The 17110-nt window shown below is 34.7% G+C and overlaps 2 protein-coding genes across 2 annotated transcripts; both read left to right on the plus strand.

The window, feature by feature from the left end:
• The first annotated feature begins 358 nt into the window (after positions 1-358).
• Positions 359-8647, plus strand: LOC130749844 (protein CHROMATIN REMODELING 35-like). Its single transcript, XM_057603207.1, has 9 exons — positions 359-757; positions 893-958; positions 2034-2518; positions 3878-4153; positions 5430-5630; positions 5749-5901; positions 6266-8004; positions 8099-8137; positions 8270-8647. Exons 2-8 carry the CDS (start codon positions 910-912, stop codon positions 8100-8102), a joined length of 2907 nt encoding a protein of 968 aa, XP_057459190.1. The 5' UTR covers positions 359-757; positions 893-909; the 3' UTR covers positions 8103-8137; positions 8270-8647.
• A 1203-nt stretch (positions 8648-9850) lies between these two features.
• Positions 9851-16832, plus strand: LOC130746172 (uncharacterized). The gene is made up of 12 exons (XM_057598720.1): positions 9851-10229; positions 10570-10679; positions 11285-11354; positions 12229-12376; positions 12483-12620; positions 13344-13483; positions 14403-14450; positions 15148-15258; positions 15340-15521; positions 15606-15727; positions 16226-16302; positions 16374-16832. The coding sequence occupies exons 1-12, from the start codon at positions 10014-10016 to the stop codon at positions 16497-16499; spliced, it is 1488 nt and encodes a 495-aa protein (XP_057454703.1). The 5' UTR covers positions 9851-10013; the 3' UTR covers positions 16500-16832.
• Positions 16833-17110: the final 278 nt, after the last annotated feature.

Consider the following 17110-nt stretch of genomic DNA (forward strand, 5'->3'; position numbering starts at 1 on the left):
AAATTTTACTTAACATTAATAAAAACTATAAAGACAAGTATTTGAGTATATTTATTGCAACTCCTTTTTCCTAATTTCCTTAATCAAATTAATTTCATTTTCTCATTTGATATAAATACTAAAGCCCGTTTGGAGAGAACTTATTTGATAACTTTTATGCCAGTGTTTAAAAGAGCTTATGCAAACCGTTTATGGTCTTGTGCTTATTTTCATAAGCTACTCAAGATAGCTTAAGGAAAAAAAGTTTATACTTATATACAACTTATTTTAATTTATTTCAATAAAAAATTTAAAATAACTTATCAATAAACGCTTATGTCATAAGCGCTAAAAAAAAAGTTGTGTTTCTAGACGGGGCCTAAGTTAAATTTTTAACCAAAAGCAGCACACAAAACGTGGTTTTGAAAGAAAAGATGGAATAGCGTTTTAGCTCCAAAACAAACAAGCGTATCACACAAGGAATACCAAGAGTCCAAAACTTCAAACAACATACAAACAGAACCACCGAGTAACGTAAAACTCTCAATCTCTCACCGTCCATCACATGCCAAATTCGTTACATCAACAAACAACCAATCAAAACCCATCATTCCCCCACTCACACGCTACACGCGACGCACAGAATCACTCCCCTCCACCTTCTTCAAGAAAACGAACACAACGCTATTGCCATTGCTATTATTCAGTACTATCACACTCTCTTCACCAAAATTGTGCATTGCTTTCACTCTCAATCTCTCAGATTCATCTTCTTTAGGTAACTCTCTTTCTTCCTTTCATCTCAATTTCAACACAAACACAAACGAAATAAACGATCATTTTCTTCATTATATTTGATTTTTTTTCTTCTATTTTTGTCATTTTTTTCAATTTTTTTTTCTTCGTTTTTCAGGTCTTGCATCGTCAACAATGGAGTCAGAAGTTAATATGTTACAATCTAAACGCTCAGCTCCTAACGGTATTGAATCATTTACTTCTCATATATATTTTTTTTTTATTTTTTTGCATTTTTTTTGATTTTTTTGTTTTGTTAATGCTGATAATCAGGTTCATGCTACTGTGTTTTTTGTTTTGTTTTCAGCTGTGTTTTTTCATTTTCTGTCGAAGTTGTGTCCGCCTCGGTTTTTATGATTTGGATTTTTTGTGACTTTTAATGTAGCTTATATCCTAAGGTTCTGTATTTTGGGGTCAAATGTTGCTTAGATGATGTGATGTAACTTTGTGGAATTTGTATTTTTACTGCAACCCCTTTTTTTGTCAAACATTGCTCGAAAAGCCCGTGTTCGCATGGTTGTTTACTGATTGGAGGTGGTAGTGGGTTGGTGATTGTGGAAGGGAATCAGAGGTTGAGACTTGAGATAAGCTGAGTTCAGCTGAATCTATGGCTGTTGCTTATTTGATTCTCAGGAAACTATGCCTTCCCACAAGAAGCCTATTTTGAAATCACCATCTTGTATGTCTGGCTCATATCAGTCTAAGAGTGAAATGGGGGTATGGTCTGAGAAGTGACCGTACTCGGAGTAGTGCCTGTAGAGTGTTTGAGTTAGAGGGGCAGGGTTTGAGAATCAGATGGTATGAAATGATGTGTTGGGTGCTTACCATTAGCCATGGCATATCATTCCTACTAGGAAAAATTGAATGGTGACTCCAACCACTTTATTTTTAATAAGTTTATTTTGTTTGATGAGCTGCTGAATGAAGTTGAAACTGCATTAGTCTATGTAGGATCACATTTAAGTCCAACTTACTGAACTATATGTCTTAAAATATTTCCTTTTGCTGTTCTACTTGTATTATGTTTCCTCAGGATGCATGCATATAGTAGGTCATGTGGAGTAGCTCAATATTGAGTATAGAACACATGAAAGTTGAAAGGGATATTTGTAGTTTCTCTGAGTATAGTTTTTGTTATCTCTCCCATTAATGAGTTTATCTATTTATTTATATCTTTCAAATTGTTTAATTTGCAGCAAAAATACATTATGGGTGTTAATATCATATAGATGTTGACACACTTCATTTTCTGAAACCAGGTATTTCTCCTCAGGGACGTAAAAGACTGAAATTATCTAGTGAAAGCTTTCCATACTCATCACATGATAAAGCCATACCAGAGGCACCAAATAACTCACCACATGTCGAAGACCCTCTAAAGTGCTTAGAAACTGGAAGATTTGGAAGTGTCACAAAGGACATCGAGGCCCTTATAACCCGAAAAATGCAAGTGCTGGGCCCTTTCTTTGCAAGATTTCCCAAACTTGTAACTCAAGAATTGAAAGTAGCAGTGGATCGCGATGAAGAAATTGATAAGTTGGAAAACAAAAAAGGTATCGTTATGTCACAAGAAAAGGTCATAGATTTGAAAGAAGAGCACATTAAAAAGGATGCTACTGCAGCACAGCATGTTGTGATTATTGATTCGGATGAGGAAGATGATAGAAATGTTAAATCTTCACTTCCATTTAATGAAGCAGTGTTGCTGAAATCACTTCATTCTCCTGCATTGAAGATGACGACTGTAAGTTCCCCTGCTTTTTGTGATTATTTAAACGTGTGAGCTCTGTGATCTTTTATTTGGATCTTAATAGTGGCATATTCACTTCTAGGATGATTTGAAGGAACTTTATTATTTTATTTTAACATCTGTGGCAGATGGTTATTGTAAATATATCATTGACTCTTTGTTGAGTTATTATTTTCTCCTTAATTCTGTTCTTATAAAAAAATATTGATGTTTTATTTTCATAAGTATAAAGCAGAATCTTTTAGAGATGAAAGTCTGAATGTATAACTTGGTCTGATATATCTCTGGGATATGTGGTTTATAGGGTTAGTTATGTAATTTATGTTTGCATCATCCATATATGACTCATTCTAACTGTTGTTACTCTTTGAAATATTATGTGTGCCATATTATATATACCTTATCAACATGCATCTTTGGCTTTATACTGTAAAAAATAGAGATATTGTGGCAGGGCCTAAATGTTGCATTTCTCTTAGCTGTTATAGAAGTTTTGTCCATTGAAACATGTACATGTTTCAGCCCTTTACCCAGCATTTTAAATAATTACAGAGATCTGATGACAATTCTACTGATCATCTTAGCTGTTCTAAATGTTAAAGAGTTTCTTCTTTGTGCAAAAGGCTTATATGAATGAATTGTAAGATTATGATAAAGAGAGTGTGTTATAGAAGTTTTGTCCATTGAACCATAAACATGTTTTAAACCCTTTACCCAACATTTTAAATAATTACAGAGATCTTATCACAATTCTACTGATCATCTTAGCTGTTCTAAATGTTAAAGAATTTATTCTTTGTGCAAAAGGCTTATATGAATGAATTGTAAGATTATGAAAAAGAGAGTGTGCCGAAGACTCAAGTGAAATTTTGAAGCATTATAAATTCATTGCTTTCTCAATACTGCATAGTTCTCCTAAAAATAAGCACTTAATTAATCGTGGCTGACTTGCTAAACTTGAATGTTCCAATTCCATATAAATTTTCCTGTGCCTTTGGAATTACAGTATGCTTGGTAGTCATGCAAATGATGATAGGTTTTAAACAAAAAATGAAAATCATGGATGTATTTGGATTTATATCCTCTAAATGCTATGCTATTTCTTCTACTACTATGCACACCCTTAGTGTTGAAAGATGAATATTGTATCAGTTTATATGGGGTTTTCCAAGTATTTGTCCGAACGTATTGTGCTAATATTCTTCATATGGATTATTAGATGCATGTTTTGGTGCATTCCTTTTTAATATTCCGTGTATTTGGATTAAAATTTCTTGCTAAGTTTCATGAGAAGATGCTGCTTTGTCTTTCTTGTTACCTTTTTAAAACAAGTTGTGCATCAATTCTGTACAGGGGTGTCATGCTCCCATTGCTTACGATGGAGAAAGTGAAGATCTAAAATTTGTTCCAGCTTTGGCTGCTAAAGATAAGACTCAGACAGATAAAGGTGTTTATGTTGGTGTACAAGAGGAAGAAGATCATGAGCACACTAAGAAAGATGCTTCTGCAGCACAGCCTGTTGTAATTATTGATTCGGATGAGGAAGATAATAGAGATAAAAAATCTTCTCTTCCATTTAATGAAGTAATGTTGCCGAAATCACTCCATTCTCCTGCATTGAAAATGATTGTAAGTTCCCCTACTTTTTTGTGATTATTTAAATGTGAGCTTTTATTTGGATTTTATTAGTGGCATGTTCTCTTCTAGGATAATTTGAAGGAACTTTAGTATTTCATTTTAACATCTGTGGCAGAGATTATTCTAAATATATTATTGACTATTTGTTGAGTTATTTTTTGTTTCTCAATTCTGTTCTTCTAAAAATATTTTGCCAACTTTTTTCATATGTATACTCAAAATCGTCTGGAAATGAAAAGTCTAAAGGTATAACGTACTCTGATATACATCTGAGAGATGTGGTTTATAGGATTAACTAAGTAACTGTATATCCACCATCCATATATGACTCATTCTATCTGTTTTTACTCTTTGAAATATTATGTGTGTTCCATATAACATATAACTTATCAACATTCATCTTTGGCTGTATTCCTTAAAAAATAGATATTATTGCTGGGCCTAAATGTTGCATTTCTCTTAGCTGTTGTAAAAGTTTTCTCCATTGAACCATGTACGTGTTTTAAGCCCGTAAAACCAACATTCTCACAGAGGTCTGATCACCATTCTACTGAATTCTTGAAGTTAGCTGATTTCTTTTTGCATGTAGAGTTTCATCTTTGTGCAAAAGGCTCATATGAATGATATCCTACATGATAAAACATGAGAGTGTGGAAGACACAAGTGAAATGTTGAACCATTCTAAATCCCTTGCTTTCTCAACACTGCGTAGTTTTCTTAGAAAATAAGCACTTAGTTTCTAGTACCGTGACATAATTCTATGTTAGATCTTTGTAAATTTCACCGAAGTCTGACTTTTTGCCTCAAGAGTCCCAATTGTTATCATAGCTGTCTTGCTAAACTTAAATGTTCCAATACCATATAAAAGTTTCCTGTGCCTTTAGTGTTACAGTATGTTTGGTAGTCATGCAAATGATGATAGGCTTTAAACAAAACATTAAATCATGGATGTACTTGGATTTATTTTTTCTAAATGACATGCTATTTCTTCCTTATATTTTCTTTACTCCTGCTATACACACCTTTAGTGTTAAAAAATGAATAATCTATTAGTCAGAACCTATTGTCTTAATATACTTCATAAGGATTATTATATGCGTGTTTTGATGTATTCCTTTTTCATATTCTGTGTATTTGGATTGGAACTTATTGCTAAATCTTCATGAGAAGATGCTGATCTTAATGAGAAGTTGCTACTACATCTTTCTTTTAAAGCAAGTTGTTTTGCTGACATGCTTTATTATATCTGTGCAACAATTCTTTATAGGGGCATCCTGCTCCCATTGCTTACCATGGAGAAAGTGAAGATCTAAAATTTGAGGCAACTCTGGCTGCTAAAGATAACACTCAGAGAGATAAAGGTGTTTATGTTGGTGTACAGGAGAAAGAAGATCATGAGGTTGATAATGAAGATGATGGGCTAGAAGATATTTGGAGGGAAATGTCAATGGCAGTAGAATGTTCTAAAGTATGATAAGTTTAACTTGTTTTCACAGTTCTATAAGAACAACTATCTTTGTCAATTTGGTATATCTTCTACTAATTTTGTTCCTTCTTTCATGTCTTTTCATTTGTACTTCTACTAGGATGTTTCTGTGAATCCTCCGCCTGAGGAAGAAGTTGAAAAAGATGCCGACTGCGATCATTCTTTTGTTTTGAAAGATGATCTTGGTTATGTTTGTCGCGTCTGTGGGGTCATTGACAGAGGAATTGAAACCATATTTGAGTTCCAGTACAAGGTCAGACTCTTGTCTCTAATTATATGTGTAGATTGAATGTTTGTCTAAGAACATAACAATGCTAAAATTAAAACAGTTAGAAATGTGTTACAAAAGTCTTGTGAGTTGTGATAGTTTATGGTTTTCTCTACCTATTCTTTTGTGATAGTTTAGAAATTGATGGTGATTTGTTTGATTCGACTTCATAGAGCACTGAAGATTCAAGACCTTCTTTACTAAACCAAAATAGTATAATAGCATGCAGAATATTTTTATTATTTGGACTCAACTTCTTTGTGAAACATTGCCTAAGCCATGAAATTACTTATAGCTGGGGAAAGCAAGTGATCAAAATTGATTTATTATTCTTATTTTCTTATTGAAGGTTAAAAGGAGCACAAGAACTTACATGGCTGATTCCTGGAATGGTAAAGCAAAAACTGATGCATATGGAATTAAGATTGCTGAAGATGACATCACCTTATCTGAAATCTCAGCACATCCTAGGCATATGAAACAAATGAAGTCTCACCAAATTGAAGGATTCAATTTTCTGGTCAGAAACCTCGTAGGTGACAATCCCGGGGGGTGCATCTTGGCCCATGCTCCAGGATCTGGGAAGACATTCATGATAATCAGTTTCATGCAAAGTTTTCTTGGAAAGTACCCAAATGCTAGACCTCTAGTGGTGCTTCCCAAGGGTATTCTATCTACTTGGAAAAAGGAGTTTCAGACATGGCAAGTGGAGGACATACCACTTTATGATTTTTACTCTGCGAAGGCAGACAGTAGATCTCAGCAGTTGGAAGTTTTGAAACAATGGGTAGAACGGAAGAGCATCCTTTTCTTGGGGTACACGCAGTTCTCTTCAATAATGTGTGATACTAGTACTAGCACCTCATCGGTATCTTGCCAGGAAATATTACTTCAGCAACCTTCAATTCTCATTTTAGATGAAGGACATAATCCACGGAATGAAGATACCTATATAGTGCAGTCGCTTGCAAGGGTGCAGACGCCTAGAAAAGTCGTACTGTCAGGAACCTTGTATCAGAACCATGTGAAAGAGGTATTTAATATCTTGAACCTGGTACGGCCAAAGTTTATGAAGATGGAAAGATCAAGGCTCATTGAAAAGCGCATTCATAGCAGAGTAAATATATCTAGCAAGAAAAATTTCTTTGATTTGGTTGAGGATACTTTGCAGAAGGACCCAGATTTTACAAGGAAGATTTCTGTTATAAAAGATTTGCGTGAAATGACAAGCAAGGTGCTTCACTATTACAAAGGAGATTTTCTTGATGAGCTTCCTGGTCTGGTTGATTATACTGTTCTTCTTAACCTTACCCCAAAGCAGAAGCATGAAAAGGAGAAATTAAAGAACACATCTGGATTTGGAAAGTTCAAGAAATCTTTTGTGGGAAGTGCGCTGTATCTTCACCCTAGATTGAAGCCTGTCGCGGAAAAAAAAAGTGGTGAAAACTGTGTATCTGATCAAATGGTGGATGATCTGATAGAGAAATTGGATGTGAAAGATGGGGTGAAGTCAAAATTCTTCCTGAACATTCTAAACTTGTGTGAATCATCTGGGGAGAAGCTTCTGGTGTTCAGCCAATATCTCTTACCAATGAGATTTTTAGAGAGGTTAGTTATGAAAAGGAAAGGTTGGAGTGTTGGGAAAGAAATCTTCGAAATCTCAGGGGATTCTAGCTCTGAGCAAAGGGAGTTGTCCATGTACAAATTCAACAATTCACCTGATGCCAAAGTCTTATTTGGCTCAATCAAGGCTTGTGGAGAGGGCATATCCTTGGTTGGGGCATCCCGAGTACTTGTTTTGGATGTTCATCTGAACCCATCAGTTACTCGTCAAGCTATTGGCCGTGCATTCCGACCAGGGCAGACAAAGAAGGTCTTTGTGTATCGATTGATAGCTGCTGATTCTCACGAAGAGGATGATCACCTGACTTGTTTCAAGAAGGAATCAATTTCTAAGATGTGGTTTGAATGGAATGAGTATTGTGGTGATCAAGCTTTCAAGGTTGAGAACGTCAGTGTGAAAGAATGTGGTGATCTGTTCCTTGAGAGTTCGATGTTAGGAGAAGACGTACAAGCTCTATATAAAAGGTTTGAGACGACTCTCCCTACCCTTTTACACATCATATGACAAACATGCCATTCTTCTGTACTAATACTTGTTTTATTTGTTTCTGTCTCTCAGGTAGATTGTGGCTTGCAGTGGACATCAGAAATGTACAGGGTACTAATTTTTCTCAACTTTTTATTGCAGTAATAATGTATTTCTGCTACATCAGCTTACCAGAAAAATGTTTTGAAGTGCTTTTATATCTGGTTGAGACTAACTTTTAAAGTTTTTTTATTTGTATGTCAGGTAGACTGGTGGCATTTATGGTGCACATTTTTATCATCGTACCGTATTTTGATACTTCAGAGAGTGGCCTAATTTACTTAGTTGTCTTTGCTCTTTGTACTCATGTGATCCATCTTCCTCACTCATGAGTGAGGGGAAGCTGTACAGAGCATTAACTTTTCTTAACTTGTTAGTATTGCAGTAATCCCGTAGTCCTCACTCTTTGGTTAATGGATTTTGGTTGCAATTAATTATATGTGCAGATGTGCTTGACTGCTTGTTCATAAAGCCATATACTCATGTTATTTTTTAATTTTGCTGGTTTGCAATGGAGTGGAGGAACTGCTGTTGTTTTAATTACTGCCAACAAGTCTGATATATATAGCTGATATAGGTATATATGGTGCTTGAATGCATGCATCTTTCCAGGATGAAGGATATATGTGAGCTGTTATGTATGACTGCTGAATCATATAACGATTCTGATACAAGTTTTTATTGTTGCCAAAAAGTTTGAGCAATCTCTATCCTTTATCTTCATGAATTAGGGACTCAGCAAATTAAGAAAATAATTTGAGAAAATGGTAGATACACGATCTGTGTAAAACTTTTTTATACACTCAATTGTTTTCCGTGAAATCAGAAAATACAATTTTAATCTAATTTAAATAAAAGATGAATGTAATAATGTGTCCTATGCAACATAAAATAGTTGGCAGTATAAAATATCTCTCAAATTTCTTTAGACAGATGGTGTATATTTATTATTTATTATACTCCTCTACAATTTTTAAAAAAACATTAAAGCACAACTTTTCTTGAATATAATAAGATATGAGAACAACTCTCTCATGTTCGGCCCCATTTGGAAGAGCTTATTTGAGTTTATCTGATAGTATAAACGCTTATGTCAATGTTTGACAAAACTTATGCAAACAACTTATGACTTACTACAAGCTGTTTTGAGCTTATTTTCAAAAGCTATTCATGATAGCTTATAAAAAAGAGCTTATGTTTATATATAGGCCCAGTTTGAAAGAGCTTATTTGAGCTTATCTAATAACATAAGCTCTTATGCCAGTGTTTGGGAGGGCTTATGCAAACAGCTTATGACCTGCCATAAGCTATTTTCAGCTTATTTTCATAAGCTACTTAGGATAGCTTATGAAAAACAGCTTATGCTTATATACAGCTTATTTTTAATTTATTTCAATAAATTTTCAAAAATAGCTTATGAGTAAGCGCTTATGTCATAAGCGCTTATGACCATAAGTGCTTAATTAAGCTGTTTTTCCAAACGGGTCCATAGTTTATTTTCAATTTATTTAAATAAAAATTTTAAAATAGTTTATGAATAAGCGTTTATGATCATAGCGCTTCATTAAGCTGTTTTCCCAAGGCCTTTATCTAAATTACATCGAAAGACAAAGAAACAACATAATATTATCTCTATATACCAAGTAGATTTCCCTCCCTTAAATTATAGATACCTTGGATATAATATTATTGAGACACGAGATTAGAGTTAAGTTTACTTTTTTTTTTTGAAAAGAGTTAAGTTTACTTAACATTTTGAGTTATTAAGACAAATGATTTTATTATTATTGGATGCAAGAAAAATTATTTTCCACGATTTCTGCACCGATCACCGGTTCCGCATAGGCCATATAAATTCAAGCTCTCATTCCATCATTCGAACCGTCGCCAAGTTCGCCGGAGAATCGGGCTCGGCCACCGCTCTCCGATGAACGCTTCGTAGCACACGATGGCGGAGCAAACGAGTGCCGCCGTGAACGACGGCGAACCAGAATCGCGACAGAAGGAACACCGCACCAACAACGACAACAAGGAGAAGAGTTCAGATCCAGAGCTATTTTGCTGTTTGCTGCAGCCCGCAACCGCCGACGGCGATCCCGAATACATCGGAATTCGGCGCCTCCTCCTTCACCGCAAGGCCGAGGCCGGCGTTCTTCGCCGTAAAGTATGTTTCAAATCATCTATATGCTTTAGAGATTTTCTTTTTCTCGTCGGAATCTGGAAATTGAGATTGTTACTACGCTGTATGCTTTGGCTCTATGTTGTTACATTATCGATTCCCCTGTTTCTACAATGCTCTTACATTGATTCTCTTCATAACTGTGTTGATCTTGTTCTGAATCTATGAGAAGTGTTGTATCTATGGTGTATTGTTTCAGATCAATCGTTACGTTGAGTGCTGCATTTGCTTTTTAATTTACTTTGTAATAGTCTTGTATCTTTAGGCTGTGTTGTTGTTGCATTTTGACTAATGGAGTGAGGTTCGACGATTTTTGATGTTGAAGGATTGGAGATGCAATGGAAAAACTTACGTGGCGTACCGGAATTACATATGTAAGCCTAGGAACTGGGAAACTTTACGTGCCTCGAGCCTTCAAACTACTCCAGGAAACAGGTTGCTGAACTTTTTACTTGAAGTGAATGTTTAGTTTTTGTGTTATCTAAAGGGATGAAATAAAGAATTAACTATGCCTAAATGTTGCAATTCGACATTAAATATTTAAATTAAACTTTGATCTGTTGGCAAGTTTTAGATGACAGAAGTTCATAATTCATATGCATTTAAGTAATCTATTCCTTAACATATTATGTAACAATATATGATTATTCTGTCTCAGACAATTTTATGATGGTTATGATTTATGTTTAATTGTGAGTTTCTTTTACCATTTTGTCAAGACATCAGGAAGTTCTTATGAGCTGATGTTTTCTTGTCACATTTTCCATAGTTTGTACTTTGTTCCCTTTTATCAAAATCTTCTTATATCAAATGGACTTGAGGTCCTAAACACCTGTCCTATACCACTTCAATTGCTTTCATTTAATATTTTAATGTGAGTTTCATGTACTTCTTTGTGGCTATCTATTTAATCTCAGCATTACTGTTGGCAACGATAACCACAATTTATGTCAATGCAGCTTTCTCAATTATGGTGCTAGTTTAAATTTATGTTTCCATACAATTCTGACATCAGGATAATTTACTGGTTGATGCATCAGTGGCCGATGGATTTCATCTTCAAGTCCACTCTCCCGTTGGTCTGAGGTGGACAGCTGGAGTTCTGGGCGGGTAAGTAGTTTCATCTGGATTTTTTGTTATATACTTCTACATTCCTGTTGCAGTATTTGACACATAGCAATGCATTTATCATTAGTAAGTCAGTGTTAGGGAAGAAGGATAGAGAGATAGTGTATTTTTTTAATATAATAACAGATTGGCAGATTCTGTTCATGGGATTTATACTTTTTAAATCAAGCGGGTAGCTACTAGAATGTACCACAATAACTGATCAGGACACCACACCAACCACTCAGTTCAATTGGGAATAACCTAGGCACAGGGCTGTATTGTTCTTTAGCTGGGTTTGAGCATGTTGTCAGCAAGGGAGTGCAGACTGTCCTTTGGGAGGGCACCTGGGCATGTAGGATGCTGTCGAGCTTATAGGGTTTAATTTTCAAGGTATAGAAAGTGGAGAAATTAATAGAGGATAAAATTGTATGGACATAATATATCAGGTTTGATCTTACAAAAGACATAACTTACCCTTGGAGCTATTTAGTAAGCTTTGTTCAATACTTTGATGAAACCACAATTGCAAAAAATGAAGTTCTGTTGAACGTTAAGTAAATTATAGACCTAACACTTCTGGATTTGCTAAGATTTATATGGAGCTCCCTTATATCGTTAAAAATATTACACGAAAGACGAAACTGTCGTAATTCAATAGAATGACCATATATGTATGACAAGATAATTGCAATTACTTAAGTGTGTTTATACTAATAAGGAATGGGGCTACTCCACAATAATTTGGAGTTTTGTTCATTGCTTTTAAAATTGGAGGTTTGTGCAATATTACTCACATGCTGTAAATATTTATTTAATTATTTTGCTCATTTGACTTTTTGGAGTTGTGTCAAAATTGTGTTTATTTTTGTTGTAGGATGTGCTAAGTGCAAATCCAGTATCTAATCATAGATCAAGTTTTGGCTCAAATGCAAGTGACTCTGATCGTCCGCGGCGTCATGGGGTTGAGCCTGCCTATTCTTTTGTAGGAATGCATTGCATCTTTGATCAATGCAGAGCCTCTGGTAGAATCTATAGTCCAACCTAGATTTGTCTTTCCATGTTCTTAATAACTAATCTCTGTTCTAGTTTGACTTTCTTGGTTGGATAATCCTGGAAATTTTTGTGCAGTTACGGTGTTAAAGTTTGGGCACATGAGTTCTGATCTACTTGCTTATGGGGCATCAGATGGAACCTTGACCGTGTGCAGTGTTTCTGACGCACCTTCAGTCATCAAACAGTTAAACGGTCATTCCAAAGATGTCACAGGTTGGATACACTGACATTGTTTCTTTGGTCTTTATTTAATCTTGAATGATAAATATGGTCATGAGTGCATGCAGGCAATATCATCTGATGTATTTCTAACGGGTGATTATACATCAACAAATCTTGATGTACATAATTTTTCTATTGGAGATAAAATTAGTTAAATTTCAGGAAAGTTGGCCAGCCATTAAACAAACATTCTTTCTGAATTTGCTTGTTCTTAAATTGTAATTGTTAGAATATAAAAAAGATACAAGATATCTTTTCATATTGTAAGATATGATTGAAATGATATAAGATATCCTTTTTTATTCTAACAGGAATTATGTATTCTGAGATTTCCTAAATAGTAATTCTCTTCAATTTTTATTACAAAGACACAACATCAGTTTAATTTGCATTATATTGATTGCAGGGCTTGTTCTTTCCCTCTTTTACTCCCTGATTATTGAGTAGTTTTCATCCTGTTTAAACTCTGAAATTCATGAGAAGTCCAGCGAATATAAATCCTTGATGATGACACATCAATCAGTATACCTGTAGTAGGCTATGCAATTTTGAGCGTAGTCTGTGGTTACATGGATTTTAATGCACAATTTACTGTATTTTTACATCCAATGGGATGTTAAAACAAAATTTTGATAATTGTTCTGTTATTGATGATCGCTTTTTTAATATATTACTTTTCATCAGTGGTTCCTTTTTATGCTGGTTTATTTTCAGATTTTGATTTTTCATCAAACAATCAGTACATTGCATCGTCTTCATTGGATAAAACTGTGAGAGTATGGGAGATATACAAAGGCATTTGCATACGGGTGATATATGGAGTTTCTTCACAATTATGTATCCGTTTTCACCCTGTGAGTACAAGATATGGTGCGTGTGTGTGTATGTAAAAGAAATGTATTTTGAGGATAGCATTGCAATCTTTCATAGTTGGAAATACTTTATTTTTTATATTTGAATTTTTTTGAATTAGAACACAAGTCAATATTTTCTGTCTTGTCTCTTGCTCTGTATGTCTTTCAATTCACCAGATTCTCATTCTCCTGTCTATTCTTCTAAAACTCAAATCGTCTTTCTTTACCTAAACAAGAGGTGTTAACTCATAGACTGAAGATGGCTAGACCTTTTGCTAGTGCCTAGATTTTTGAAGGGCTGTTATAGTTTGTGAAAGGACACAGAAATTCACTGTGATTTGTATTTACAGTATTTTTCTTTTCTCTCTCCCCTTGCCCCCACCACTCTCCTTTTTCCTTGTTTGTTGAAGGAACTGACTTATTTTTCAAAGGATAGAATGATGAGGCAATCCCAATTCTTTTCACTGCAGTTATGTTCAAGAATGTGAGACTTGTCTATGAATTTTGGTTTGTTTTTGCCTTTTGTATTTGAGGCTGCAACAAATGAAAGTATTCTCATGGGGTACATGAGACAGTGAAGGGGGGGGGGAGGGGTTTGGGGATTTAATTTGTAGAATTTCTCTTTCTATCAGTGAATCTTAAATATTCTTCCCTGAGATAGTGAGGACTGAGGAGTATCAGAAAGAGAAGGGAATTTGTAAACTGTGAAAGGCGGAGAAATGAGAACAAGGCAACAAACTACAGAACATTTCCTTCTCTATCTCACTCATTGAAACTAAAATACTCACCTTTAACTTGCTTATTTTTTCAATATGTATGTAATATTTGTATGTGGATTTTGATATTTAAAGTGAATTTATTCTTTTGTATTCATCTTTGGTTGCTACTGAAGACTGTATTTTTTCTGTATTGTTTGCAGGTAAATAACAACTTCCTTTCAGTTGGCAATGCAAATAAAGAAATCAATGTAAATAAGTTACTTATTGTTTCTTCATTAAGTATACAAAACAGTTTTTTGTTAGTCGGTTGGTGCTCAGATTATGTTTGGAAGTTTTAGATGTTATGAGATAGGAATCTTGGATTGAAAGGCATGGGACAAAATGGAAAAGAGTTGCCTCTCATGTTCGGATGATTAACGAGGATAGAAATGAGAAGATAATGTGAGTTGTAAGAGGTGTAACTGTACTGTTAAGCTTCAATATAACCCTTTTAACATTTTTAAGTAACTGAACTTATGGGTTAAAATATTAAATGATAATCAGAAATATTTAAAATAAATGTAACCGTCATTATCCTTAAATTTAGAGGGAATGAAAAGTCAGTTTGAGGTGAATGCTCTCCACACGTTCCCTTTCCTCTCCATAAAATTTCAAATTCCCAAATTAGAGTTCATCCCATCCTGTTATTTTTGCTCCACCCCCTCATGTAAACAGTATCTTAAATCTTTGATTAGGCTGGTTGTTAAGTAAAACTCCAGATAAATGATATCAATATTCCCCACCTCTAACTATTAGTGGCTTAGTTTCTATGCTACTACCTCTATTCTTTTCCTTGATAAAATCCTATGTTATAACTAGTGTTTTTCCATTTCTCACTTACATTAAACGTGTCATGATAGCTTATTATTTCAGTTGATTTTTCTCAATTTTTTTACAATGTACCAGGTGTTTAATTTTAGCACTGGAAGGGTAATTAATAAGTCAGTATTTGACAGTGAAGTTACCTCTATGGATCACGATCATACGGGTCATCTCATATTTTGTGGAGATGCACAGGTATGCTGCTCTATATATGCACATGTCTATTTAATTATTAGGTTTATCTCATTTTATATACTTATTGGGTTGAACCTGCAGGGATGTATATACTCAGTAAATATGAACTCTCACACCGGTGGGTTGTCCCGCTCTCATCGATATCGAAGTAGCAGCAAACACAAATCTCCGGTCACAACAGTGCAGTATCGGAGTTTCTCTCTGCTAGCTCGAGGACCTGTGTTGTTGACATGTACCCAGGATGGAAATCTGTCTTTCTTCAGGTTTAAAAATAATCTGCCAATACTCCCATGTGCATTCAGTTGTCTTAATTAAACTCTTCTTATTTTCTTTTGGTGTATTAATAGTGTGGCTTTGGAGATTAAGGGTTATTTAACACTTCGGTGCTCTCTCAAATTAACTCCACGGATACACAAAATTCAAGCTTCTTTCTGTCCTCTTCTTTCCCTTGAAAAAGGTGAATTCATAGGTATGTTGACACCATTTTGTTACTTGCTCACCCCCCCCCCCCCCCTTCTACTCAGTCTCTTGTTGAAGGACTTGTAAATTTTGATAATGCTGCTTTTGTAAATTAGATCCAAACTCTAGCTGTCAAACCAGAAAACAATCTTTTTGTGTATTCCGCATGCAGTCATCAATCAAGAATGATAATATATCTATATTGTCAATAAAAACTGTTTGTTTATCAATATGTAATGTCTAATAATTAGGCTTGAAAGACAAGTAGAACGATTTGCTGCAAACTGTTTTCTGAAACAAAAATGATTACTTGTACATACAAATAGTACAGATACTCCATTTTTCTCTTATCTCTCTTCTTAACACATTCCTTACTTCTTTCTCTGCTCTTCCTTTATCATTCTGAGTGTTTATTGGATGTCTGTCTGCAAATAGTTTTTTTCGTTTCTGAAATATCTTCGACCTACTGTTGCTGCCTACTAACATTTCCCCCTATTGTCATATGAAGTTTCTGGAAGTGAGGACTCAAATGTTTATTTCTATGATTTAACAAAGCCAAAGCATACATGTGTGAACAAGCTACAGGTTGGTTTTACTTCCAATCAAGCTATTATGTTACAATGAAGCTCAAAATGACTTCAAATTTTATGATGCAGGGTCATCGGTTTCCTGTTATGGGTATTGCTTGGAACCATGGAGAAAATTTGCTGGCGTCATCTGATTTTTATGGCGTAGTAATTGTTTGGAAGAGAGAAAAAGCAAATCAAAACAAGAATACATAGCATTAGAGATTCAAAGCATATAGCTGAGGGCATGGGAAGATAGCTTTCCTTTTTCTTTTACCATTCTCCTCTTGTAGCCTTCCTTTGTGCTATTAATTTTTTATATAATCTTTGTATCCATAAAGATAACCAATTAATCATCCATAGCCTCAAAGGAAACTGAAGAAATTATATTCTGTAAGTGTATTCCTGTATTTTATGAGCAAGAAAATGTATTCTTAGTGAGTCCTGATTAGGGTTTTGTTACGAATTCAGAGGATTATATTTTATTCTGACATGGCTCACATTGTAATTTTGTACAATCAAATAATAAGATGTTTGTCTTGAACAAAACACTATTGAATTTTGTTTTTGTCAACAACACGATTAGTTGACTGTTCATGCAGAGCCCTTGTAGCCTTAAAGTAATACAAGTTTTTTTCTTTTGGACAAAACAGTGATACTCGTTTTTTTTTTTGGTCAAAACAGTGATACTCGTTTATCACCCAACATTGGAATTTCCAAAAACTGCAACTAGCATTCGACCCAACAAAGACAGCACACAGGGAGCAATATAGACCGGACTCAACAACTAACCGATAACAGACCCGCCCACCTTAAAAATAACTAGT

This window comes from Lotus japonicus, chromosome 3 (assembly GCF_012489685.1).
Source record: "Lotus japonicus ecotype B-129 chromosome 3, LjGifu_v1.2".
In the NCBI taxonomy this organism is placed as follows: Eukaryota; Viridiplantae; Streptophyta; class Magnoliopsida; order Fabales; family Fabaceae; genus Lotus; species Lotus japonicus.

Excerpts from the sequence above, each read along its gene's own strand:
- LOC130749844 (XM_057603207.1), top strand. The coding sequence starts at position 910 with ATGGAGTCAGAAGTTAATATGTTACAATCTAAACGCTCAGCTCCTAAC. Across the intron at positions 959-2,033 it reads TAAACGCTCAGCTCCTAACG|GTATTTCTCCTCAGGGACGT; the intron begins GTATTGAATCAT and ends TTCTGAAACCAG. Across the intron at positions 5,902-6,265 it reads TATTTGAGTTCCAGTACAAG|GTTAAAAGGAGCACAAGAAC; the intron begins GTCAGACTCTTG and ends TTCTTATTGAAG.
- LOC130746172 (XM_057598720.1), top strand. The coding sequence starts at position 10,014 with ATGGCGGAGCAAACGAGTGCCGCCGTGAACGACGGCGAACCAGAATCG. Across the intron at positions 10,680-11,284 it reads CAAACTACTCCAGGAAACAG|TGGCCGATGGATTTCATCTT; the intron begins GTTGCTGAACTT and ends TTGATGCATCAG. Across the intron at positions 12,621-13,343 it reads TCATTCCAAAGATGTCACAG|ATTTTGATTTTTCATCAAAC; the intron begins GTTGGATACACT and ends GTTTATTTTCAG.